The sequence below is a fragment of the Pipistrellus hanaki genome (assembly GCF_964339955.1).
Source record: "Pipistrellus hanaki genome assembly, chromosome: 2".
Taxonomy (NCBI): Eukaryota; Metazoa; Chordata; class Mammalia; order Chiroptera; family Vespertilionidae; genus Pipistrellus; species Pipistrellus hanaki.
Window position 1 is genome coordinate 128,397,127 of NC_140504.1, and position 23,835 is coordinate 128,420,961.

The 23,835-nt window shown below is 40.5% G+C and overlaps 1 protein-coding gene and 1 pseudogene across 2 annotated transcripts in view; one reads left to right on the forward strand and one right to left on the reverse strand.

Annotated features, from left to right (window-relative positions):
* LOC311616860 (large ribosomal subunit protein uL22-like) overlaps positions 1–23,835 on the forward strand; it is a 336,798-nt pseudogene that overhangs the window by 127,497 nt on the left and 185,466 nt on the right. The window lies entirely within an intron of this gene.
* On the reverse strand, positions 628–22,256 carry LOC311616861 (uncharacterized protein). The gene is made up of 5 exons (XM_084872789.1): positions 22,240–22,256; positions 10,682–10,746; positions 3,661–3,749; positions 3,172–3,335; positions 628–1,269 (listed from the first exon to the last, which is right to left on the reverse strand). Exons 3-5 carry the CDS (start codon positions 3,720–3,722, stop codon positions 1,151–1,153), a joined length of 345 nt encoding a protein of 114 aa, XP_084728915.1. The 5' UTR covers positions 3,723–3,749; positions 10,682–10,746; positions 22,240–22,256; the 3' UTR covers positions 628–1,150.

A 23,835-nucleotide genomic window follows, 5' to 3' on the forward strand; every position in this document is an offset into this window, starting at 1 on the left:
CTCCTTTTCCACTTACCTTTCTACTAAAACCCAAGTGTGCCTTTTAATAACTCAATGAAAATTACACTTAAAATGGATGCATTTTATTTTATGTAAACAGTACCTCAATAAATTTCATTTACAAACTAAACAAAATGACAGTATATTTTAAGAGTTCATTTAGAAAGAAGAAAATGACAATTTTTAATTAAGTAAAATATGAATAATTTATTTTTTCATTTTTAAAAAATGTGTTTTTATTGATTTCAGAGAAAGGGAGAAGAGATAAAAACATTGATCGGCTGCCTCTTGCACACCCCCTATTGGCGCAGGTGCCCTGACCAGCAATTAAACCATGACCTCCTGGTCCATGGGATAAAGCTCAACCATGAGTCACATTGGCCAGGCTGAATACCTACCTTATTTTTAAGAAACTAATGTATTACAGGTAAAGTTAAAGTTTCCTTTGACCACCCTCCCAATATTCACTGACACCTCTTACCTGTCACCCCAAAGAATCACTGCTGTGAGTTTGATATGGGTTCTTCTGAACCTTTAAAAATATATAGCCATTGAAAATGTCTAGTACTGGATGTGAGGGCGATCTGGCTGCGACATCTGTCACCCCATTGATTGCCAGGGTTGAAAATGTCTAGTACTGTATATTTCTTTCTGTAACTTGCTGTTGTCACTTAACATTATGTTTCTGAAATGTATCCATATTCATATAAAGTTTATTTTTAAAATCTTATATAAATAATCTGTTATATGACTATAGTGCATTTTATTTAGCCAGGCCTTTCCCCTCTTGACAGATATTTAGGTTGCTTTTCTCTATTACAACTCACCAGTGTAGTGGTAAATAGCTGTTACCACCACTGGGGTGGCCATAGGAATGAGAGATGGTGTTCTGTAAGGGTTAATTTTTTACAATGAGAATGCATTCGTGTATTATTTATGTAATTTAAGTACTGAATTAAAGAATTTTCTGATACATAAATTATTGAAAAAGAAAAAAAAAGAACAAAATTAGTAACAGGAAGCCGTCATCTATTAAAATATATGGGAAACAAAGTTATAGTGCTTATGGTTTGAGACATAAACACTTACTGAAAAATAGTGATCTGAGCACTAAACAGATCAGATAAACATTTCCCCCTAGTCAAAGCAATTACAATGAAAATATCAGCATATTGGTTATCTTGCCATTAGCATAATTAACACATGCATGAATACTTAATTTATACTTTTTGCTTTCTTCTTTTATGACTATGATGTCTTTCCCCATCCCTGAAATGAAAGGGATAAAAATAAAAACTGTCATAAATTTTGGACACTTTAATAGAAGAGCTTTAAAGTAATAATTCATACAACAGATATAGACCAGGACAAATTAAAATATGCATTTAGAACTGAAAAGTTATTTTTAAAGAGTAAATATGGAAACCGCATCATTAAAACTAAGGGACTAAATTGAGATGGGGATAAACAAAATGAATTTTTTAAAAGCTCCACTTTGGAGCTCCACTTTAAAATTAACTTTGAATATACGTACATGGGTGATAATCAGAGAATTCATTTCAAGTAGAATACTAAAGTCAGAGGAGAAATTAGAAAAAGTCTGATGTCTTTATCCTGGCTCCTGTCTCAACTCATTCTATCTCAGGAAGAATATAAAATATTAGCCTATTGAGAAACATTTCTGCTAATACTCAGTTTATCTTCTTTAAAAGAAAATTATCACTTTTAGATTCTGAGACTGTCTAATGAATTTAAGTTAATAGGGATTCATCAGACATATCAAAATTTACTTAAGTGGAAAAAGCACTAATAAAACAGGAAGAAGTTAAACAGCACGATTTCTGATAACTAATCAAGAGTTAATTTGTATAAAATTATTATAGCATAATTACATGAATCAAAAGGGATTACTAAGTAAATATTTAATTTTTATAAGAGAACAACTAAATCATGGCTAGCTTTAAATCCTTGAACTGAATGATAGTAAGATAAGTTAAATTATTAAAGCATAAGCCTTACAATGTCCTGATCACCAGCGACCCTGGAGAGACAAGGTATCATTTGCGAGCGCATTTATCAGACAAGCACTGTGCACATAAATCCTACATAAGACGGGGGCCTGCCCTCAAAGAGCTCACAGCCTAGAGGGAGAGTAATAATTGCGCATGTGCCAGGTAGACAAGTAATAAAATGGAAACGATCGGCTTTATTTGAGTGAATGAAAAACGGCTTCATGGGAATGACTAAGCTGGGTCTTAAAAGATGAGGACTTTACCAAGCAGGCCTTAGGCAGCAGAACATGACATGGCAAGGTAGAAATGTACACTGTGGATGAGAAACTGTAGAAATTCGGGCTGGCTAAAGCACTAGCTACCCATTTCATGGGTAGTGGCAAAATACAAGGATAGGTAGGCAGAGGCCCTGATCCTTGAGAGCCATTCTAAGGAATATGAATTTTGCCACTGAGGAGTTGTAAGAGGTGAAATTAAGTTCACTCTGGCAGCAGGGTAGAGATGAATCCGTAAGGGACAAGCTTCTAGACAGGTAGAGCAATTAGGAGAACAACTTCCTTTTCCAGGTGGACAGCAATAACAACAGAGGAAGAGGAGGAGTAAATGAGGACTCTTCAGGTAGAACTGACAGCAATTAAGACTAGATAGTAAGGAATAAGAAAGGAGTATCTAACATGACTCCTTGATTTCTGGCTCAGATGAACAAATGATGGTCATTCATTAACCAGGACAGGAAATGCTGGGAAAAAGGAGCAGACTGAGAAAAAGATAAATTTAGGTATAGCCCCACTGAACATGGGATCTAGGCAAATGCCCAGTAAGCAGCTGAAGTATAGGAATAGACCTCAATTGCTTTCAGTTTATTACTTTAGCATTAGTTCGTATCTCTCAGCTATCAAAATTTTATCAGGGATATTCACAGGGCAAAATTGACTGCTATTAAAGTTTGGATCTTCTCAATGATACTATATACCCTACACCATAGGAATTAGCAAAGGAAGGAAAAAAGAGAGAGAGGGACAGTTGAAGGAAGGAAGCAGCAGGATAAAAAGCAAACACCTTTTTAACACAATTAACTGTCTTACCTACACATTACTTAAGAAACTCTACCTTTTAAAGGTAAACAATTCACTGTTGGACAAAACAATGTTAGACTTACCTCTCTTTCCTCCTTCTTGAGTCCCAATTTTTATCTTTATCTTTATTGCTTTTCCGTTTATGTGGACTCCTACTCTGAGCCCTTCTATGCCGTGAACACTCGCATCCAAATAGCTTCCACCAGACTGCCGAGGATCTACTGAGGCTGATCGCCTTTCTCGTCTCCTGAAACATAGACAGGACGATTCATCAGTTCACTTTCTTCACTGGTCTTCAGTGTGGACCAGCCTAAAGTTAATGTTCTGCATTAGACCAATGATACAGTATCTAAATAAGTGTGTAATTTTACGTCATATAAGAGGGCAGAGAAACACAGTTTTTATAACATGTTTTACAACTCTGGTGTAATAATCCTAAGCAATGAAGAGATACAATAAGTGCTCTGATGAATACTAGTGTGCTATAATGCCCTTGGAAATACTAAAACTTAAATGATTATAAGTAAGAGTTTAAAAAGAGAATATTTTCACCAATAAACACAATGACATACTTTTCAGCATCATCCTCTGCTTTTTCCTGCTCTTCTTGCCAATTATTACTAAGTTCTTCCATGTGCACATTTATCACATCCCAAATCACCTTAGAGAGTGAAGCACAGGATTTCAGATAAGAAAGCTGTTCAAAAAATTAAGTTTAATGCTAGAAATAAAACACTGCTGACAATCAAATATTCATTAAAAGCTATGATACAGTGGACTGTGGGATGTATGCAGTTTAGATAACATTAAAAAGGCAATATGAATGGCAGATTAAAGTATATTAATATTAAATTTGCTAAAGTGAATAACTGTACTATGATTATGCAAGAAAATAACCCTAGTCTTAGGAAGGAAATAGCATTAGGGATAAAGGATCATAATGAACAGTTCAGAAAAAAATTAATGTACAGATAGAGACAGAGCAAAAAAAAAAAAGGTAACAATAAAGAGTACAAATGGCAAGCAAACTGAGCAAATGTTAACAATGGTGTCTGTATAAAAGACACACAGGGTTCTTTCGATTATTTCCAGTTTTGCAATTTATTTGTATGTTCAAGATTTACAAGTAAAACTCTTTTCTAAAAAATCTTATAATTAAGTCAAGATGACAGACAAAACATGAAACACACAGTCACTTCACAGACACCTTCCCAGCGAGCCTATAGGTCACTCACCTAAGAACCATTTAAAAGTTTTTTTCCTTCCTATTTATCCTATAGCGTCGTCAAGCACAGGGGCTGGTCACTATTTAGGTGAAAGTGAAATAGAAGGTCACAGTTGGTTCCTGCGTGCCTAATTAGGAAAGTTTTAAGAAGAAAGGTATGGGAAACAAGGGGCAATCTCAGAGACACGCACTATGGCTCAGGTCTGACTGATTTGCTCCCCACCTCAAAGAACTTTTCAAAAGCTCCTGAAGTAAAATGGAACAATGTCTAAACTCCTTAATACAGCCTTTGAAGTTTTCCATGATTTTACTATGCCACATAGACGTCAAATGTCTACTGGCTGCTCCTTCAAAATCCCTACATTCTAGCCACCCTGGATTGTACTTGGGTCCCTGGAAAATTCTCTACTTATATTTATTTTTAGGAACATTAGTCCTTCCACCTGGAAAATTCTTACCCACCATTTCCCCTCCTCCACTTTATTCTCTTGTGGAATATCTAAGATAGGTGAAGGCCTACCTCAGGGAGTGGCATAAGTCATACATACCTGAATTCCAATTCAGCTCTAGCACTTCCGTATGACTCTGCCCAGTAGCTCTATGTGAGCTCTGTGAAGCCAAACGTTATTGGGCACGGTATCCACAGAGCCGCCACACAGAGCCTATAAATAGACCTTCACTTACCCCCAACCTCTGCGTCTCCCTTCTCTCAAATACTATCTTCTCTATGAAGCCTACACCAATCTTCCCTTTTAAAAAATTGATCCCTCCACCACACACTTTGATCTCACCTCATTTTAGCACTTACTACAATCTGTGTTTTGAAAAATCTTTTTTATCTCTTAAACTATAATAATTCCTTAAGGATGGGTATCTGTGTGCATTTATCTTTACATAATCCACAGCAGTATGTTATGCATAATAACTACACTAAAAATAAATATTTTACTGAAATTAGTCAAAGTTCAGATTCTAAGTCAGAACAAGCAAAAAATTATATATATATATATAAAACCCTAAGCAACAGTTTGACCGGCCAACTGTTCAACCATTTGACCAGTCACTATGATGCACACTGACCACCAGGGGGCAGATGCTCAACGCAGAAGTGGCCCTTGTTAGTCAGTGCATGCCCACAGAGGGAGGGCCGCTCAGTTGACTGATGTGCGCCAGACATAGGGCTTACCGCTGGCGAGTGCAGCTGTAGCAGTGCGAGCCTCTCCTGCCGCCACAACAGTTTTATCGAGTGGCAGTGGCGGCAGGCACCGCGGGAACTGGGCCAGAATGAGCAGGAAAGGCACAGCCCCAGCCCAGGCTCGGGCTCCTCCCCAGCTGCCTGCTGCTTCGCACATTACTACATCCCCCGGGGGATCCCGGATTATAAGGCCTCTAGTACAAGATATCAATGAAACTAGGATTGGATAAAATGCTGAAAAAGCCCTGGCCAGAGATAAATTACTAAGAAAAACTAGACACACTGAAGTATTTGCAGACGAAAGGTATTTAGGATGCTTCCAAATTTACCAAGCAACTGGGAGGAGAAGACAGCACATTTAGGAAGGTGCTAAATGGGGAAATAAATAAAATAAGATCACATGTTGAGACTGGGTCATGTACATAAGGAAGGGTTCATTAGACAATTCCATCTACTTTAGAATATGTTTGAATATTTACATAATAAAAACGTCAGGCATCAAATTGTAAAAAAAAAAAAACAACAACAAAAAAACCACTAGCAGCAACACGAACTTGATCACAACGTTATGAGAGTAGAGAAGAAACAAATGATATACAATGAGTATTTAATGGACTGTAAGAATCACTAAGGTAGTATAACATGGTCCCAGACCTCTACTGGGAGAGAAAAGTCAACAATACATATATACTTTAATTACAAAAAGAACAGCATAAAATTAAGTGCTAAGACCTATCCTATATAATAAAAGGCTAATAAGCAAATTGTCCCCACAGGCAGGAGTTCAACCAACTGGGAGTCAGACGTGCACTGAGCACCAGGGGGCAGTGGCGGCAGCTGGCAGCCAGCAACCCTACCCGGGCACAAATTTTGTGCATTGGGCCTCAGTCTATACTAATGAAAGAGTAATATGCTAATTAGACCAAGAGACCTTCCGGAGACCTTCTAGATGTCCTTCCGGACAAAGCCGGGGGCTTGGCCGGCCTGAAAACCACCCCCAAACAGTCCTCAGCCCTTTGTTCAGGCCAGCCATGCCCCCCACAGGGGACCCTCACATCAATGAGGGCGTAGCAAATGGCCATTAGCCCCTTGCCCAAGCCCAGCCAGCCCCCAGCAGGGACCCTCACCCCAATGGGGTGTGACCAGGCCTCTATTCTCAAAAGGTAATATGCTAATTAGACTGGGACACCTATAAACCACCCCGGACAAAGCCATGGTGGCATGGCCAAGGCAGAGGCAGTTAGGGGCAATCAGGCCAGGAGGGGAGGGCAGTTGGGGGTTATCAGGCTGGTGGGGGGGTGGGGGGGAGTCAGTTGGGGGCGAGCAGGCTGGCAAAGGGGGCAGTTGGGGGAGAGCAGGCCAGCAGGAAGAGTGGTTAGGGGCAGGCAGGCAGGTGAGTGGTTAGGAGCCAACGGTCCCATATTGCAAGAAGGATATCCCCCGAGGGGTACCAGATTAGAGAAGGTGCAGGCTGGGCTGAGGGACACCTGCCCCATGCACAAATTTTGTGCACCGGGCCTCTAGTATATATGTAAAAGCCTAAGCGACCATTCGACCAATATCTATGATGCACACTGACCACCAGGGGGCAGATGCTCCAACTGGTAGGTTAGGTTGCTGGCCCTGGGTTAGCTTGCTCCTGGGACCGTTGGCCCTGAATCTGGTTCACCCGCACCCCAGACCCAAAAAGAAGGGAGCCCAACTCCTCACAGAATCGGCCATGGATTAGCTTGCTGTGGTATTAAAATATTTCTTCTAATTAATTTTCTTTCAATGTGCATTAATTCATGCATCAGGCCACAAATAATTGCAATAAGCCAGGGGCTGGCTCAGAGCCAACTAGTGCCTCATAGAAACAGTGGATATCAAGATTTAAAACTGAAGATTTTATTTCAGGACAGGAAGAGGAAGACCCTGAACTCACCTCCTCCCACAGATACAACAAATTCAATTTTCTCCTGAAAAGGACCCAAGAGCTAGAGAAACAGCACCTCCCCAGCAAACGATAAAAGAGATGCATCGAGATGGGTAGGAGAGGCAGAGACACGTTCACACCGGAATCCCCACTCCAGATGTGGTGACAGACCTACAACCAGAGGAATACTGAAAAATATGGAATTCTCCCTGGAAGAGTGAAGAGATTATGCCCCACAGTAAGCACTCCCCAACTCTTGGATCTGGCACCGAAAAACAAGCCCCCGAAATGTCTGCGTTTGGAAAAGCAATGGGGATTAAGTCCACAAGAAACATAGAGCTGTAAGGAATGGAGAATCTGCTCTTAAAGGGTTCATGTGCAGACCCACTCACCCTGAGATCGAGCAAAAAGCAACAGTTTGAAAAAGCCTAGACCATAAGTGAGGGAGACCCACTTACAACTTAATCTGGCTGCCAGAGAGGCAAGAGCCTGCTAAGACTTTCCCTGGGGACAGGGGCTCTCGCTGGCACCCTTTATGCAATCTCATTCTAACTTGCTGGTAACCCTTCCTCTAGCCTGTCAACACTAGTAGAGCAATCTTCCTACCCCATGCCAGTCAAGCACCCCAAACAGCAGCCACATTATAACCAGCCAGGCAAGCACACCACACCCCACCCTCCCCATATATCAGCTGCACCACAGCCAGGCAGATGAGCACCTGCAACCTGCCCATCTCACAATGCAGCTGGCCCTGCCACAGGCCACAGGTAAGCACAGCCCACAGAAGGGATGCACCTTGAGCAGCTGGCTCTGGTAGCAAGAGCAGATTGTGCCGCTGGGTCCCACAGATCATCTCCTACACAAGGTCACTCCTTCAGGACTATTTTGCCTAATACATATAGACAAACACAGGGAGTCAGGCAAAATGAGGAAACAAATATGGGTCAAACCAAAGAACAAAATTAATCCAGAAAAAAATACCTTAATTTAACAGATAAACAACCTACCTGACAAAGAGTTCAAAGTAATAGTCATAAAATTGCTCACTGAACTGCAGATGAACATGAGAACTTTAAGAGATGGAAAATATAAAAAAGGACCAAACAAATTATAGCTGAACTGGAAAATACAATAGAGGGGTTCAACAGCAAACTGGATGAAGTAGAAGTAAAAATCAGTAAGTAAGAAGAGAAAGCAATGAAACACCCAGACAGAACCGCAAAATTAAAAAAGAAGAATTTTAAAAAGAGAAGCTATCTCAAGAGACCTCTGTGACAACATCAAGTGGTCCCAAAAGGAAAAGAGAGAAAGGGCCAGAAAAGTTACTTAAAGAAAAAATGGCAAAAACTTTCCTTAATTTTGGAAAGGAAACAGACACCCACATAAAGGAAGCCCAGAATTCCAAACAAGATGAAACAACAAAGAACCATATCAAAACATATTGTAATTAAAATGTAAAAGTTGCCTTCGCTGGTTTGGCTCAGTGGAAAAGAGCATCGGCCTGTGGACTGAAGGATCCTGGGTTCAATTCCAGTCAAGGGCACATACCTGGGTTGTGGGCTTGATCCCCAGTAGGGGGCATGCAAGAAGCAGCTGATCAATGATTCTCTCTTATCATTGATGTTTCTCTCTCTCTCCCTCTCCCTTTCTCTCTGAAGTCAATAAAAAGTATATATTTTTTAAAATGTTAAAGTTAAGGGTAAAGAAATAATCTTAAGAGCATAGAGGCCTGGTGCACAAAATTCGAGCACTGGAAGGGAGAGGGAAGAAGGGGTTCTTCAGCCCAGCCTGCACCCTCTTGCAGTCCAGGACTCTTCGCTCCTTACCGCCCTCCTGAAGCAGAGGCAGGAGAGGCTAACACCACTGCTGCTGCTGCGCTCACATGCCATGAGCCTGGCTTCTGGCTGAGCAGCGCTCCCCCTGTGGGAATGCACTAGCCACCAGGAGGCAGCTTCTGAGGTCAGTGCACATCATAGCAACTGGTCATTCTGCCGGTCTTTCTGCCATTCAGTCGCTTTGCATACTGGAGTTTTATTATATAAGGTTATATAGGATAAGGCTATCAGCAGATTTTTTTCAGCAAATCTTTATAGGCCAGAAGGGAGTGCCATAACATATTCAAAGGGCTGAAAGAAAAAAAAAAAATTCCAACCAAGAATTCTCTAACTACAAGGTTAACATTAACATTTGAAAGAGAGATCAAGAGTATTCTAGATAAGCAAAAGCTTAAAGAGTTCATCACCACTAAACCAGCCTTACAAGAAATGTTAAAGGAACTTTTCTAAGCTAAAAAAAGGCACTAATTAATAAAAAAATAAAAAAACACACTTGAAAAGTTAAAATATCACTTTAAAAGGTAAATATATAGTAAATGTAGCAAATCAATCATATATAAAGCAAATATCCAGATTAAAAGACAAAACAAGTGAAAGTAAATAAAATTACAATTAGCAAAGTTTTTGTGGCTCTCACTCCAAACAAAAGCTAAACAAAAACAAAAATAAACAAATGGGACTCCATCTGCAAATCATATATCTGCAAAGATGTTAATATCTAAAATGTATTTAAAAACTCACACAACTCAACAACAAAAGAAATAAAACACTCCCTTAAAAAAAATGGGCAGAAAATCTGAACAGACATTTTTCTAAAGATAAACTGATAGCCAACAGGCACAGAAAACATGTTCAATATTGTTAGGGAAATACAGTCAAAACCACAATTAGATATCACCTCACAACTATTAGAATGACTATTATAAAAAAAAAATACAAAATAACAAGTATTGGAGAAGATGTGGAGAAAAGGTTAACCCTCATATGCTGTTGGTAAGATGATAAATTGGTACAGGTACTATGCATACACACACAACAGTATGAAGATTCCTAAAAAAAATAGGAATAAAACTATTATATTATCCAGCTATTCTATTTCTGGATATTTATCCTAAGAATATGAAAAAACTGCCCTTGCCTGAGTGATTCAGTGGTTAGAGTGTTGGCCTGTGCACTGGAGGGTCCCAGGTTTGATTCCCAGCCAAGGCCACCTACCTGGGATGCAAGGTTGATCCCCAGCCTTGGTTGGGTTCAAGCAAGAGGCAACCGATCAATGTGTCTCACATCGATGTCTCTGTCTCTACCCTCCCTTTCACTATCCCTAAAAATCAATGAAAAAATATACTCAAGTGAGGATTTAAAAAAGAAAACACTAATTTAAAAAGATAATATCACAGCATTATTTACAATTTTTTAACTTTACCTTTTTGTTGTTGACAGTATACAGATGTCCCCATTTACCCTCTTTCTCTCCCACTCTATCCCTGCCTGAAAGACAGATTATTATATAAGATTAAAAATAAATCCAGTTAAATGCTACTAAAAAATATACATCTGAAACATAAGAACACAGGGGTGGAAATTACACATATACACATATCCTTAACCCAAACCCTGAAATCAAATGTGTTTCCAAACTCAGATTAATTTTTTTCAGATTAATTTTAATTTCAGATATTAATAAAGGGTATATGTTATATATTAGTTAATACCCCAAGTGGAATTTGAAGCAACACCCCATAACCAAGCACAGTAATATTTCTAAGGGAACATATAAATATTTACACTAAATAGAATAAACCAAGACTATAAATAGTTCCATATCAGCATAGATCAGGTTTTGCTGCTGAATGAGTTTTTTAAAAACACACAAAACTTTGTTTTCATTACTATTTGGTTTTCAGAATAGCAGATATAGAATTATGGGCTGATCTAGATAAACATTAGCCAAAAGAACCAGTATTCCAGTAGTAATATCAAACAAAATAATTTGAAGGCATACAACATTATTAAGTGTTACCAAATGAGGAAGATACAACAATTCTAAATGTATATACTTTTATTGAGACAGCCTCCAAACATAAAGAAAAAAATGATAGTATAATAAGGAAAATTTGGTGTACACACCAAATAATGTTCAAGCTATAATCTTGTTTGTTCAGTATTTCAGTGTGTGTCTTGTCGTCCCAACTAGACTACAATAAATCAGTGTGAGTGGGTGTTCTCATAGAGAAATGCCTTTCATGCGAAGGGCGGGGGTGAAACTTTACACCCTGTGTTTCTCCTGCCTTCTGACTGACCTTCCTCAGGTGTTGCCTTCAAAGTGGGAAATGGTTTCCCTTTATTGCAACAAGGAAGATTAAGTAATTCACTTAAAGTCACGCTGCTACATATAAAGACTTTGGATTCAAATTAAATTCTGTTTGACTCCAAAGATCCAAGATCTTTTCAAGGTACTACCTTGAAATAAGCTTGACATTGTCTATTGATTTAGTGAAATTAAAATGGCAGTCAATGTATGGAATTAAAAGCAGGACTAGGGATCTATACGTACTATTATCATTTTTCCAGGAGGCCTATTTATTAAGTGTCCATGCCCGGGAGGCACTCTAAGGGCTGACAGTCCTCCTCCTCCTCCATCTCCCCAGGCCTTGCCGTTTCTCCTTGACTGTAGTCAGCTGTGAAATGAGATGAGTTCACGATCCCAAGACATTCTCTTATTTCTTAGCCTTAAACTCAGAGTATGGTTTTAACACAAAAATGCAGAGTTGTTTGGGTAAGGAATGAATTTAAAATGTAAAGCCTTTTATAACCTATTTAAAATGTTCTGCTTTTCACCAACTACCCTCCATAAAACAAGGAAAATAATTATAACTGAAATGGGTCACAGTAACAGCAGCTGGCATATAAATGTGCAGTGAAAAATAAAGTCTAGAAATAAAACAGCATATTTTCCCTTTTGTGTAAAGAACACCCAGAGGCTACTCAGGAAGTAAAGCATGGGATATGTTTCCCTTCACCAGGGATGGATGTCCGAGAATGCTTAGGCAGCGCGCTGCCGCCGCACAAAGGACAACGAGCAAGGTGGAGCCGTGCACGCTCACGACTCACCACGAGAGGGCGCCCATCCAACGGGAGTGAAAGGTCATCTAGCCTTAAAGATGCACCGGAAGAGTAAATCCCTGTCTGAAGCGGTGGGGAGGATTTTTATCATTAGGGGCTGCTGCTAGAATTAGTAAAATCAGCCGAGCAAATTCAGATTTTTCTCCAATACTTTTGTGTGTGTGGCCAATTCTATTTCTAAGATGAATTCTTAGAGATAGTATATAAAGAAGGACAAATTTCCCTGCCTGTCGGGTGAAACAGAAACCAAATGAATTGCTCACACAAAACAGTTCCAGTAGCATCAGCATTGAATGGACTTTATCAAAAATTGGAGAACGAAAGGGTGTCAGCCCGCATTTCCCTTTTAGAAAGGAAGACGTGAATGTAAATTGTGTCCCTTAAAAATGATGGGAGTGAAAAACTTGAGTTCAAATGACAGTTTTATTATCTTTCAAAAGTGTGCATAGCGGCTGCCTCGGCCTCGTTGTCATATCACTGGTACAGGATTTCCCTCAGGTACCTCTCTCCTTCAAGTGGCTGGCATGACAATCTGTCCTACAGCTTTATTTTCTGCCCATGTCACTGGGACAAGGTTTCTCTCGGATAACTGGGGCCTTCACACCTGATCCCTCAACCGAGAATCTCCTGGGCTTCCAGGTGTCTACCAGCCAAGAGTGGGGTGTGTGCTCCTCCACCAGCGTCAGGCATTTCTGGGCTTAAACCTGCCTCCACTTCTCCTTAGTTGCCATATATAAGCTTTTAATCTGCTGGAGCCTCTGTTTCCTTATCTACAAGACGGGGATAACAATAAACAATGTAGAGATAAACAATGCTTAGTCCAATAACATGCTCAGTAGTCTTAGCCAGTTTGGTTCAGTGGATAGAGCACCGACCCACTGATCAAAAGGTCCCAGGTACCATGTGTCTCTCTCATATCAATGTTTCTCTCTCTGTCTCTCCCCTCCCTCCACTCTCTCAAAAAAAAATCAATGGGAAAATATCCTCAGGTAAGGATTAATCAAAAATTTTAAAATAAGAATATGCTCAGTAAATATTATTGTGATTGATTTTTTTCACAGATATTTAGTGAGCACCTCCGGTGTGCCAGGACTATTTATTCTAGGTGCATGTGATACATCCACGAACAGAATTGCAAATGATCCCTGCCATTGTGAGCTTGCATTCTGGCATGGGCAGGCAGACAGTAAACAGTAGGGGTGGGAGAGGTCAATGGGGGCGGGGGGGAAGAAACATATATAATACTACATGTAATACTTTAAACAATAAAGAATTTTTAAAAATAAAATAAATATTGGAATTCCCCCCCCCCAAAAAAAGGTAGACTTTCTAAGTAAATAAAATATCCTAGATGGCAAGAGGTAATAAGTGATGTGAAGAAGAAGTAGTGCAGAAGACAGAGACTTGAGAAGGCCAGTTACAGTTCAGATAGGGTGGTCAGGTAGGCCTCATTAAGGCTGGAACTTAAGGAAAGAATTGGGGAAGATGTGGGATATTTGGGTTGGGGGGAGAGGGGCATTTAGGCAAAGGGAACAGCCAGCTCAAAGATTCTGCTGCAGAAATGTGTCTGGCTCGTTCCAGAACAGCAAAGTGGCCCCGGGCATCTGGATTAGAGAGAACAGCTCCAAATTGGATGACCCATTCTCATGTCCAATTACATGAGGTCCACAATAAACATGGCATTTTTTTTTTTACGTGTCTTTGGATTTATTCTTTTCTTTCCATTTCTGCTGTCATGACACAGAGACAGATTAAGACTTGTCCTTAAGACGAAGTTGTAAAGGTTTCTAAAACTATGAAAGGTGAGGATTTCTCATATTTTTTGAGGACCATGCTTTGTTCCTGAGCATGTGCTTAACCTGCCTCTCAGGTATCCAAAGCTGCCACCTTATTGCCCACCTCACTTCCAAGTTAGTTCAATTTTTTCTTAACTAGTCTCCTGCTTACGTACCTCCCAGCTCTAGTCTACATAACACAAGCCTCTGACTGACCTTCCTCAGGAGTTGCCTTCATTAGTTATCTCTCTTCTTAAAGACTTGTAATGGCCATTTATTTGTCACTTACCAGAAAAGTCAAAATTGCAATGTCTGTCCTCATAATTGTGAATAACTTGAGGTCAAAAACCTTGTTTTAAACATGTGTTATAGTCCAAAAAATGCTTAGCGTGGTGAATGATACATATAAACACTCAATAGTTGTTGAATGTATTTGAAAAGAAAATTGAAAGAAAAGAAAGAGTGAAACTTACAGAGTGCCAAGTTCTTCTAGTTCAGAGGACCACAATGGTCAGGGTTTGGGGGGTCAGGTTTGATGAAGTATAATTCATACACAGTAGATTTACCCTTTATAGTGCACAAATCTCTGAGCTTTGATAAATTATGTAACCATGGTCATTATCAAGATGTAGAAGAGTTAGGGCCTAGCAGTCTAAACATTCCCTATGTCTCTGTGTAGTCAACCCCACCCTCTGACCTGGGCAATCACCAATCTGTTTTCTGTTCCTATCTTTTTTTTTCCCTTTACTTACATGACCTTTTGAGGCTAGCTTTTTTCACTTAGCATAATATATTTGAAATTCACTCATTTTGTTGCATATATCAATAGTTTGCTGCTTTTTCCATTACTGTATATGGATGGACCAGAGTTTATTTACCAAGTTAGCAACTGAAAAACATTTAGATTGTTTCCAATTAGGAGCAATCCTATCTAATAAAAGAGTAATATGCATATTGACCATCACTCCAACACATAAGATGCCATCCCCATATGGTCAAAGATGGCCACCCCCAGGTGGACACAAGATAGCCATCACAAGATGGCCAGAAAGGGAGGGCAGTTGGGGGACCAGGCCTGCAGAGGAGGGCAGTTGGGGTGGACCAGGCCTGAAGAGCAGGGCACTTGGGAAGGACAAGGCCAGCCGGGGAGTGATTAGGGGGCAATCAGGCTGACAGGCAGAAGCAGTTGTGGGCAATCAGACAGGCAGGCAGGTAGGCAGGCAGGCAGGCAGGCAAACAGTCAGGAGCCAGCAGTCCTGGATTGTGAGAGGGATGCCCTAAACGGGCAGTCGGACATCCCTTGAGGGTCCCAGATTAGATTTCGTGCACTGGGCCTCTAGTTGTAAATAAAGCTGCTATAATCATTCCTGTACATATATTTTGTGTGAACATATACTTTCCTTTTTATTGGATAAATACATAAAAGCATACCTGGTATGCTTAACTTTTTAAGGAAAAGCCCAACTATTTCCCAAAGTGTCTAACCATTTTAATTCCCACCAGCAATGCAGGGCCAGTTGTTCCAGATTCTCACCAGCACTTGGTATTGTCATCTTTTTATTTATTTTATATTTTTTATTATTTTACCAATTCTAATAGGTATATTTCTTTGTGGTTCTAGTTTGCATTTTCCTTGTGTCCATGTTGAGCATCTTTTCATGTGCTTGCTATCTGTATGTGTTCCTTGGTGAAATGTCTATTTAAATCTTTTGTCATTTTTACTTTTCTTTTTAATTGATTTCAGAGAGGAAGGGAGAGGGAGAGAGAGATATAAACAATGATGAGAGCAAATCATTGATTGGCTGCCTCCTGCATGCCCCCCACTGGGGATCGAGCCCACAACCTGGGCATGTACCCTGACTGGGAATCGCACCGGTGGCCTCTTGGTTCCTGGGTCGATGCTCAACTGCTGAGCTACACCTGGCTGGGCTCTTTTGTCATTTTTAATTGTTTTCTATTGAGCTTTGAGAATTCTTTATACTTCTGGATACAAGTATTTTAACAAATATATGTTTTGCAAATATTTTTCTCCTAGTCTGTAAATTGTCTTTTTAAAAAAACTTTACATGCAATAGAATTCACATTGGTGTACAATCTATAAGTTTTAATACCTGCATAGATTCTTGTAACCACTACCACAACCAATATTAGTATGCAGACGGTCCAGTGCCCTAAAGAATTCCCTCATGTCCCTCCTTTGGTCAGAGCCCGCTCCCAACCCAACCTCTGGCAACCATTTCTCTGTTCCTATAGTTTTGCCTTTTCCAGCATCTCAAATAGTACATGAAATCCTATAGTCTTGATCTTTTGAGACTGGCTTCTTTCACATGGCACAAGGCTGAGCAGAGGTCTGCTGTGCAGAGACCACCATGCATTCATCAAGTTGCCCATGGAAGAACATTTAAGTTGTTTCCAGCTTTGGCAATGAAGATTTTTGGAAAATAAATGCAATTCTCCCAATGAATGAACATAAAATATTAAACACTGTTGAAAACAACAGATTCAAGCAACACTGTTGAGAAAGTCAGTGACGAAGGGCTATCAGGAGACTGGAGAGAAAGTTCACGTCAGTGAGGATCACACACCCCAGGGAATGAGAGGCACCAACTGAGGGGCCTTGCAGCCCAGAGAGGCAGCCCAGCGCCACCCTGGGCCCCGGCTCGCAGGTGAGTGCAGGCAACACAAGGGAGTCATTGGTAACGTTAGGAAACCACATTCCATTTCCTACTTACCTTTTTACCATTTCTCCCCACTCCACAAGAAGTGTTATAATAATAAAAAGCTAGTTGTACAGAACAGCTAAAACCTAAATCAGAAAGAAAACTCAGAAGCCATAGTGAGGACAAAGCAAGAAAAAACTGCGGTGGAACATGAAATGAGATGCGTATTTGTTCTCTGAGCTTCCTGTATATATTCCAAGGAAAAAAGAGAAGTTTTATTCTTTTGGTTGTTAATTGGGGGAAATTTGTTTTTTGGGGGGTGGAAAGGAAAACTTCCCTGTCACTAAATTCTCAAGTAAATGTGTCACATTATTTCTCTTACATAAAAGAAATATTGAATAACATCATGAAAATAAATTTTGCAAGGGATGCGAAAAATCCCTTCATAGGAAATTGCATTGTATCTACCTTCAGCTTAATCTACCAGAATGTCACAGGTGGGAAAACTTGATGTATTCACGTCCAGTTTCTCAAACAGGGTCAGTGGTATCAACGTGGGCAGAATCACATGGGGCTACTTAACTCACATACAAATTCCTAAAGCTACTCCAGACCAACGAAATCAGAATTGGGGGGGACAGAGCCCTGGAATTGGATCCATCAAAGTTGGAAAAACCTCGCCTATAGAAAAGTACGGTTGCTTTTAGGTCATGTAATAATGCAGAAACAAAAATGGAGGGATTTAGGAAAATGAATAATTAACTTGTCCTTTAAACTGCTCCTCTTGATATTAATTGCTTCCGCTGTGCTCTTGGCAGCCAATTAAGGGCAGAGCTTGCCTGGGGTGCAAACCTTTGGTATTATTAACTGAACTTTGATAAATTCAAACACTTTGAAGTGTGTAGGCCTACCAAAGAAACTGTACTGTGGCTTATGTTTTTAAAATACCTTGATATGCAAATTAATAAAGAAAATAAGAGGTTGTTTGTATTTTCACGTCTGTTTGCCCAAACAGTCTACGTGTACCCAACGCCCTGCGTGTCGGTGTCTGTACTGTCTATCTCACAGACCTGGAGGCCCTGGACCTGGAATACCTTGCCTGCAGCTCCAGTTTACGTGCGCGCCTGAAAGTCATAAACTGCAGTTCTTTTAAGAGTATTCTCAGGCTTATTTTGTGCTCCCACCGTAAGCTGAGGTTACTGAGGTGTTACCGCCCAAGGTTCATGGATCGCCTGCTTCTTACTTCAGAAAACCAGAGAGGATTTAGCAATTTTCTCCTTACAAGCAGGATACATAGAAGAGGCTAGCCAGTGAGAAATAAGTGGACGTTTCAGGTCAAACAAACATCTTGCTTTTATTTTATAATCACGCTGACGCTTACATCTAGCTCATACCCAAAGATCCCGCTATGCATACACTCCCCGGGAGATGCCAGGTTGTGTCTTGGCAGCAAATGCCATTGGTGAAGCCTTTGTGGGCATGTGTGAAATGCTAGATGTGTTGCAAAGCCTCTAGGCCAGTTTAAGAGTTTACATTTTGGAGGGGGACGGTGGGTAGAATGACACTACATTAACATTGAAAGACATGTTCGAATAACTTGTAGTTCTAAAACTCATTAAGAAATTGAAAGAATACTCCCACAGAAAATAACACAATATTGAACTTTAAATCCATAAAATTAAAAACACAACTGTGCCTATCAGAATGTGAAAGAAAAATCAATTAACCACCACCATTGTTTGCTTTGGAAAGATTAGAAAAACAAACTATGCGAACATTATACTTGATGTACTGATTAGATTTAATGCTCATTTCCATTTAACCCAATCTTCTCTCTCACGGGGTCTGAACATTCTGATTTTAAGGTTTTCATTCAATATGGACCACCTTTTCTTTTTGCCTCCCCCATCTTCAACTCCCAAAGAACGTATTACTTCAAGGAATTTCGTGGTCTATGTTCTCATTTCCACACTGTACACTGTATTGTATATGACACAAATACAGACTGTGATGTTTGGCCTTAAAAAACGGTGGTTTGGCTGGCCACCCAAACGCCCGATTCCTTTTCAATCATGCAGTTGATAATAGCTGAATCCTACTTCCCTTAGAGTTCCCCAATTTTTAAACATTAAATCTTTTAGACTCATTCCAGGCCATTTCCTCTTCTAGTCCTTGACTCTTTTTTGAAATGACCCCTTTTAGTTCAGCAGAATGTAAACAAAACTGAATTTTAGCTCTCTCTTACAAGAGCTGTGTTTAGACTATGATTTGCTCCAGGCCAGTGCTTTTCAAAGGGAAGATTTTGATCTCTGGGAATCCTTGAAGGTGAAAGATGGAGGGATCAGGAAGGCAGGGTTTTAAGATCTATATATTTGTCATTCATAATGTATGTTAGAGAAAAACATAAGAGTTAGATGCAAATAAAAAGCTTCTAAGCATGGAGGGCCACTTACATAATTCAAAAGTGCAAATGAACCCTATAATTCATCCAACTATTTATTTATACCTCCATCTTATTTCACAATGGCTCTTATTATATCATTCCATTTACATGAAATGCCCAGAATAAGCAAAAGCATAGAGACAGAAAGTAGATCGGTGGTTGCCTGGGGCGGGAAGGTGGGGATGGGGAGGGTTGGGGGAAGGCTGCTAATGGGTTCAGAGTTTCTTTTGGGAGAAATGGAAACGTTTTAAAATTAGGTGGTTGGTTGCACAACTCTGCGAATATACTAAAAACCTCTGAAGTGTGCACTTTAATAAAAGGGTTACTTTTATGATTATGTACATTATATCCCAATAATGCTGTGTTTTAATAGTTCCCATCAGACAATAAGATGATAAACAATCCAATAGAAAATGAGCAAAGGATATGTGTTGGAAAGTCACATAGAAGAACCACAATTAGGCATGTAAGTGTGAAAACAGAGCCTGTATCAAGGGTGATTGGGGAAAATGCAAAACAACACAACGATGAGGTATCTCAAAACCATTATATTGGCAAAAATATTAACATTCCAAATGAGAGCAGGACGTGAGGGTGAGGCCCTCGTGCAGAGCTGGTGGGAATGTAAATTGGAACAACAGCTCTGGGGGGCAATCTGGCAACATCTCAAAGGTAACAAAAGAGGTCCCTCACTCAGCACTCTCACACGAAGGGCAAAAATGTCTGCACAGGGACATCCATTCACCTTGTGTGTAATAGGGAAAACGGAAACAAATGCCTAAAGGGATAAAGCAGTACAGGGATGGAGGATTAAACTATAGAGCATATATACAACAAAATACTATAGAGCACCAAAATAAATAAATAGGTTCACTAGGGGGAAATGTATTCACAAGACATATGCCACAGGGTTTCTTAAAGGAAGGTAGAATAGGAAAAATAAGACAAAGCTAAGGGTTTTAAAATGCACAGAATCAGGGATGGCTCACCTGCTGGCTCTAGACTTACAGCAGGCAGTGCAAAAGGGAAAATCTGATCGATTCCAGAACTAACCTGTGATGTAAAAGACATACAACCGTTCCCAACACTCACATCAGAGAACGTTCCTCTAGGATTCTCAGGAAGTGGGTAATAAGCAACATCCTGAACGCCATTCTCTCATCCACAGGACAGACTCGCCTCCGCAAAGATGTGTCCCTGAACTGCAACCTCCACGTGGCTGGCTTTATCAGAAGATTCGTTTTTGAGAGTGGGGGTAAGAAACTGGGATGATAAAGTATTTTGCTTGGCCAGGGTGGTGATTCTCAGTGGTGAGAGCTTCTCCCAGTCCCCAAAGGGTCTCAGGTTTGATTTCCAGTCAAGGGCACGTACCTGGGCTGCAGGTTTGGTCCCAGGCCCAGTTGGGATGAGTGCATGAGGTAACCAATTGATGTGGCTCTCTTACATCGATGCTTCTCTCTCTGTCTTGCCCCCTTTCTCTTCCCCTCTCCCTTCCACTCTCTCTAAAAGTCAATGGAAAAAATATCCTCGAGTGAGGATTAATAAAATTAAAAAAAAATTTATTTGAATTCTGTAGGTGGGACATACATTCTTAGAATGGCCCTATCGAATAGAACACTATCAATATGTGAATTGTTCTCTGCCTGCATTCCCAGTGTCCCATGTGGCTGCCTACTGAATACGTGTGGCTAGTGCGATGGAGGAACTGAATTTAAATTTTATTTCATTTTAACTAACTTTCGTTTAAACCAGTGGTCAGCAAACTGCGGTTCTGTGGGTTTGTTGTTGTTGTTGTTGTTTTGTAGCTCTGTTGACTAATAAGTTTGCCCACCACTGACCTAGACTCTCAATTCCAATAATTACAGGCTGTTGTTGTTACTTGTGATTAAGCCCCTATCCCAGTGGTCAGCAAACTCATTAGTCAACAGAGTGGCAAACCGCGGCTCTCGAGCCACATGTGGCTCATGAGCCGCAGTTTGCTGACCCCTGGTTTAAACAGTCACGTTTGGCTAGTAGAGACACTATTGTCTAGAATATCTCTAGGGCCCTGGGCCCCACGATTCTCTTCTTTATTGATCACCTCACTCTCTGTGTCACACACTGAAGTTATCTGGCTCCTGGAGGTATTTTTTGAACTCATGTTCTCAAGGACTGGACTGTTTACCATATATTATTATATATTATTATTATATATCTTTCTTTATTCCTTTACTCAAGTAATATTCATTCTACCTGAGAGCTATCAGCTCTGTGTCAAACACACCATTTACCATCTGACAGGCCGCACAGCCCAGTCTAAGCCAGCACTGTGGGATGAGCCACATGTGGGGAGAGCAGGGTCTGCAGGGAGCGCAGGGGAGTGGGTTAGAAACCCCATCTGAACTCCGCGGCACAGGGAAGGGCCTTTCAGAGAAAACTAAGGGTCAGTACAAATCAGCTGGGTGGGGGCAGCTCTCAGAAGAGGAAACAGAATGGCTTAATTCAAAGAAATTCACTAGAATTTAGAATGTGGGGGTGGGTGATTGTTAAAGGTTGGCAAGAGCCAGATCATGCAGGATGTTTGAACTGTGTGAAACTGACTTTGCACTTTGTCCTGAAGTCAACAGAAAACCGCTGAGAAATTTTAAGCAGAGGAGTAAATTCTTGTCTACATTCAAGATAATTCCAGCAGAATTAGCATATGACTCAGCAATTCCACTTGTGGGTATACACACAAAAGAACTGAAAGCAGGTACTCCCGATACATGCTTGCACACCCATGCCTCCAGCAGCATTATTCACAACAGCCTAAAGGCAGACACAACCCAAGTGTCCACCGTGCATGAGTATATAAACAAAATGTGGCATATACAAACAATGGAATATTATTCAGCCTTAAAAAGGAAGGAAATAATGGCTCAGACTACGACATGATTAAAACTTGAGAACATTACACTACGAGAATGTCAGAAACAAGAGACAAATATATGGTCACACTTACATGAGGTACTGAGACCGTCAGGTTCACAGAAAAAGAAAGTAGAACGGTGGTGGCCAGGGACAGGGGTGAGAGAAGGTGAGGAGTTACTGTTTAACAGAGACAGAGTTTCAGTTTGAGAAGATGCGAAGTTCTGGAGATGGATGGTGATGATGGTTGCACATCAATGTATGTAATGCCCATTGAACTTTACACTTAAAGGCGGTCAAAACGGTAAACTTTATGTTGTTTACTGTACCACAATAAGAAAAGAAAAGAAATTATCCACCATTTCTTGTTAAAACGATGCATAAGCCTCCCAACTGGTCTCACTGTAGCCATTCTTATCCCTCACATTCTTTTTCTACCCAGCAGGGAGAGTGATGGTTTTGAAATACGAGTGAAGTCATATCACTGCCTTGCTGAAAAGCTTCCAATGGTGGGTGAGCCGGGAGTAATCTGGTTTCATCTCCTCACCCCCACTCTGGCTCGCTCCCCCTGAGCCCCACTGGCCTCTTTGCTGCTCCGTGAACACCCTGACTCTGTGAACAAGCTCCCACTTGAGGGCTTTCTCACCCTGAACATTCGTCCCTCTGATTTCCCCTAGTTTGCTTCCTCACTTTATTCTGCCCCATTATCACCCCACTGGCAACTTTCTTTGCCACCCAACCCAAAAAAGTGTTTTTCTTACTTTATAGTCCTGACTGTCCAACTTAGGTAGGTCAGTAATGTTTGAAGAATTTTATTTTTATTTTTTAAATATATTTTTTATTTATTTCAGAGAGGAAGGGAGAGGCAGAGAGAGAGAGAGAGAGACAGAAACAGCAATGATGAGAGAAAATCAACTGCCTCCTACTGGAGATGGAGCCCACAACCCAGGCACATGCCCCTGACCAAAATCAAGCCTGGGACCCTTCAGTCCACAGTCTGATGCTCTAGCCACTGAGCCAAACTGGCTATGGCTGTTTGAGGGATTTATTTCCACATCTGTAAAAGAATGAAATCGGATTAGGAGAGCTCTTCTATAATCTGCTAATTAGACCAGACAGCTAAACTATCTTCTGGACATCCTTCCAGACAAGCTTCAGGATGAAACTAGGACTGCGAGGGCCGAGGTAAGTCACCAAGCCCCTTGCACAAATGTCATGCATTGGGCCTCTAGTTTAAATATAAAGGAGAATGAAGTTTCCATAAAGGCTAAACATTAATTTGTATATTTATACAAAGGTAGCATTTAGCCCATCAATTATTTTAGTATCTACATAAATACCACCAACTTAAAATGGTTCGAATCATGATTTTTGTTTCCTTTTTTTGTTTTAAACAGGGCAAAAGCGATGCACATTCAGTAGAAGCCATACTTTGAATTCTGAATTGTGACTTTTCCTCAGGCTACGATATGTGGTGCAATACTCTCTCATGATGCTGGGCAGTGACAGCGAGTCACAGCTCCCAGTCAGCTCCATGATCACCAGGGGTCAGCAACCTATGCTCTACAGTGTTGCCATCATTGTTTGGTTATCGTGTTCTGAGAATGCTTAAGATCAGCGAGGCTAGGCTATGATGTTCGGTAGGTTAGGCGTATTAGCTGCATCTTTGATGTAGGACATTTTGAACTTA

Bases quoted from the DNA above. Each gene is read 5' to 3' on its own strand.
- LOC311616861 (XM_084872789.1), bottom strand. From the start codon at position 3,722: ATGGAAGAACTTAGTAATAATTGGCAAGAAGAGCAGGAAAAAGCAGAG. The intron at 3,336-3,660 runs GTATGTCATTGT...TCTATGTTTCAG, and splicing joins GCAGAGGATGATGCTGAAAA to GAGACGAGAAAGGCGATCAG. The intron at 1,270-3,171 runs GTAAGTCTAACA...CTTTCATTTCAG, and splicing joins TCAAGAAGGAGGAAAGAGAG to GGATGGGGAAAGACATCATA.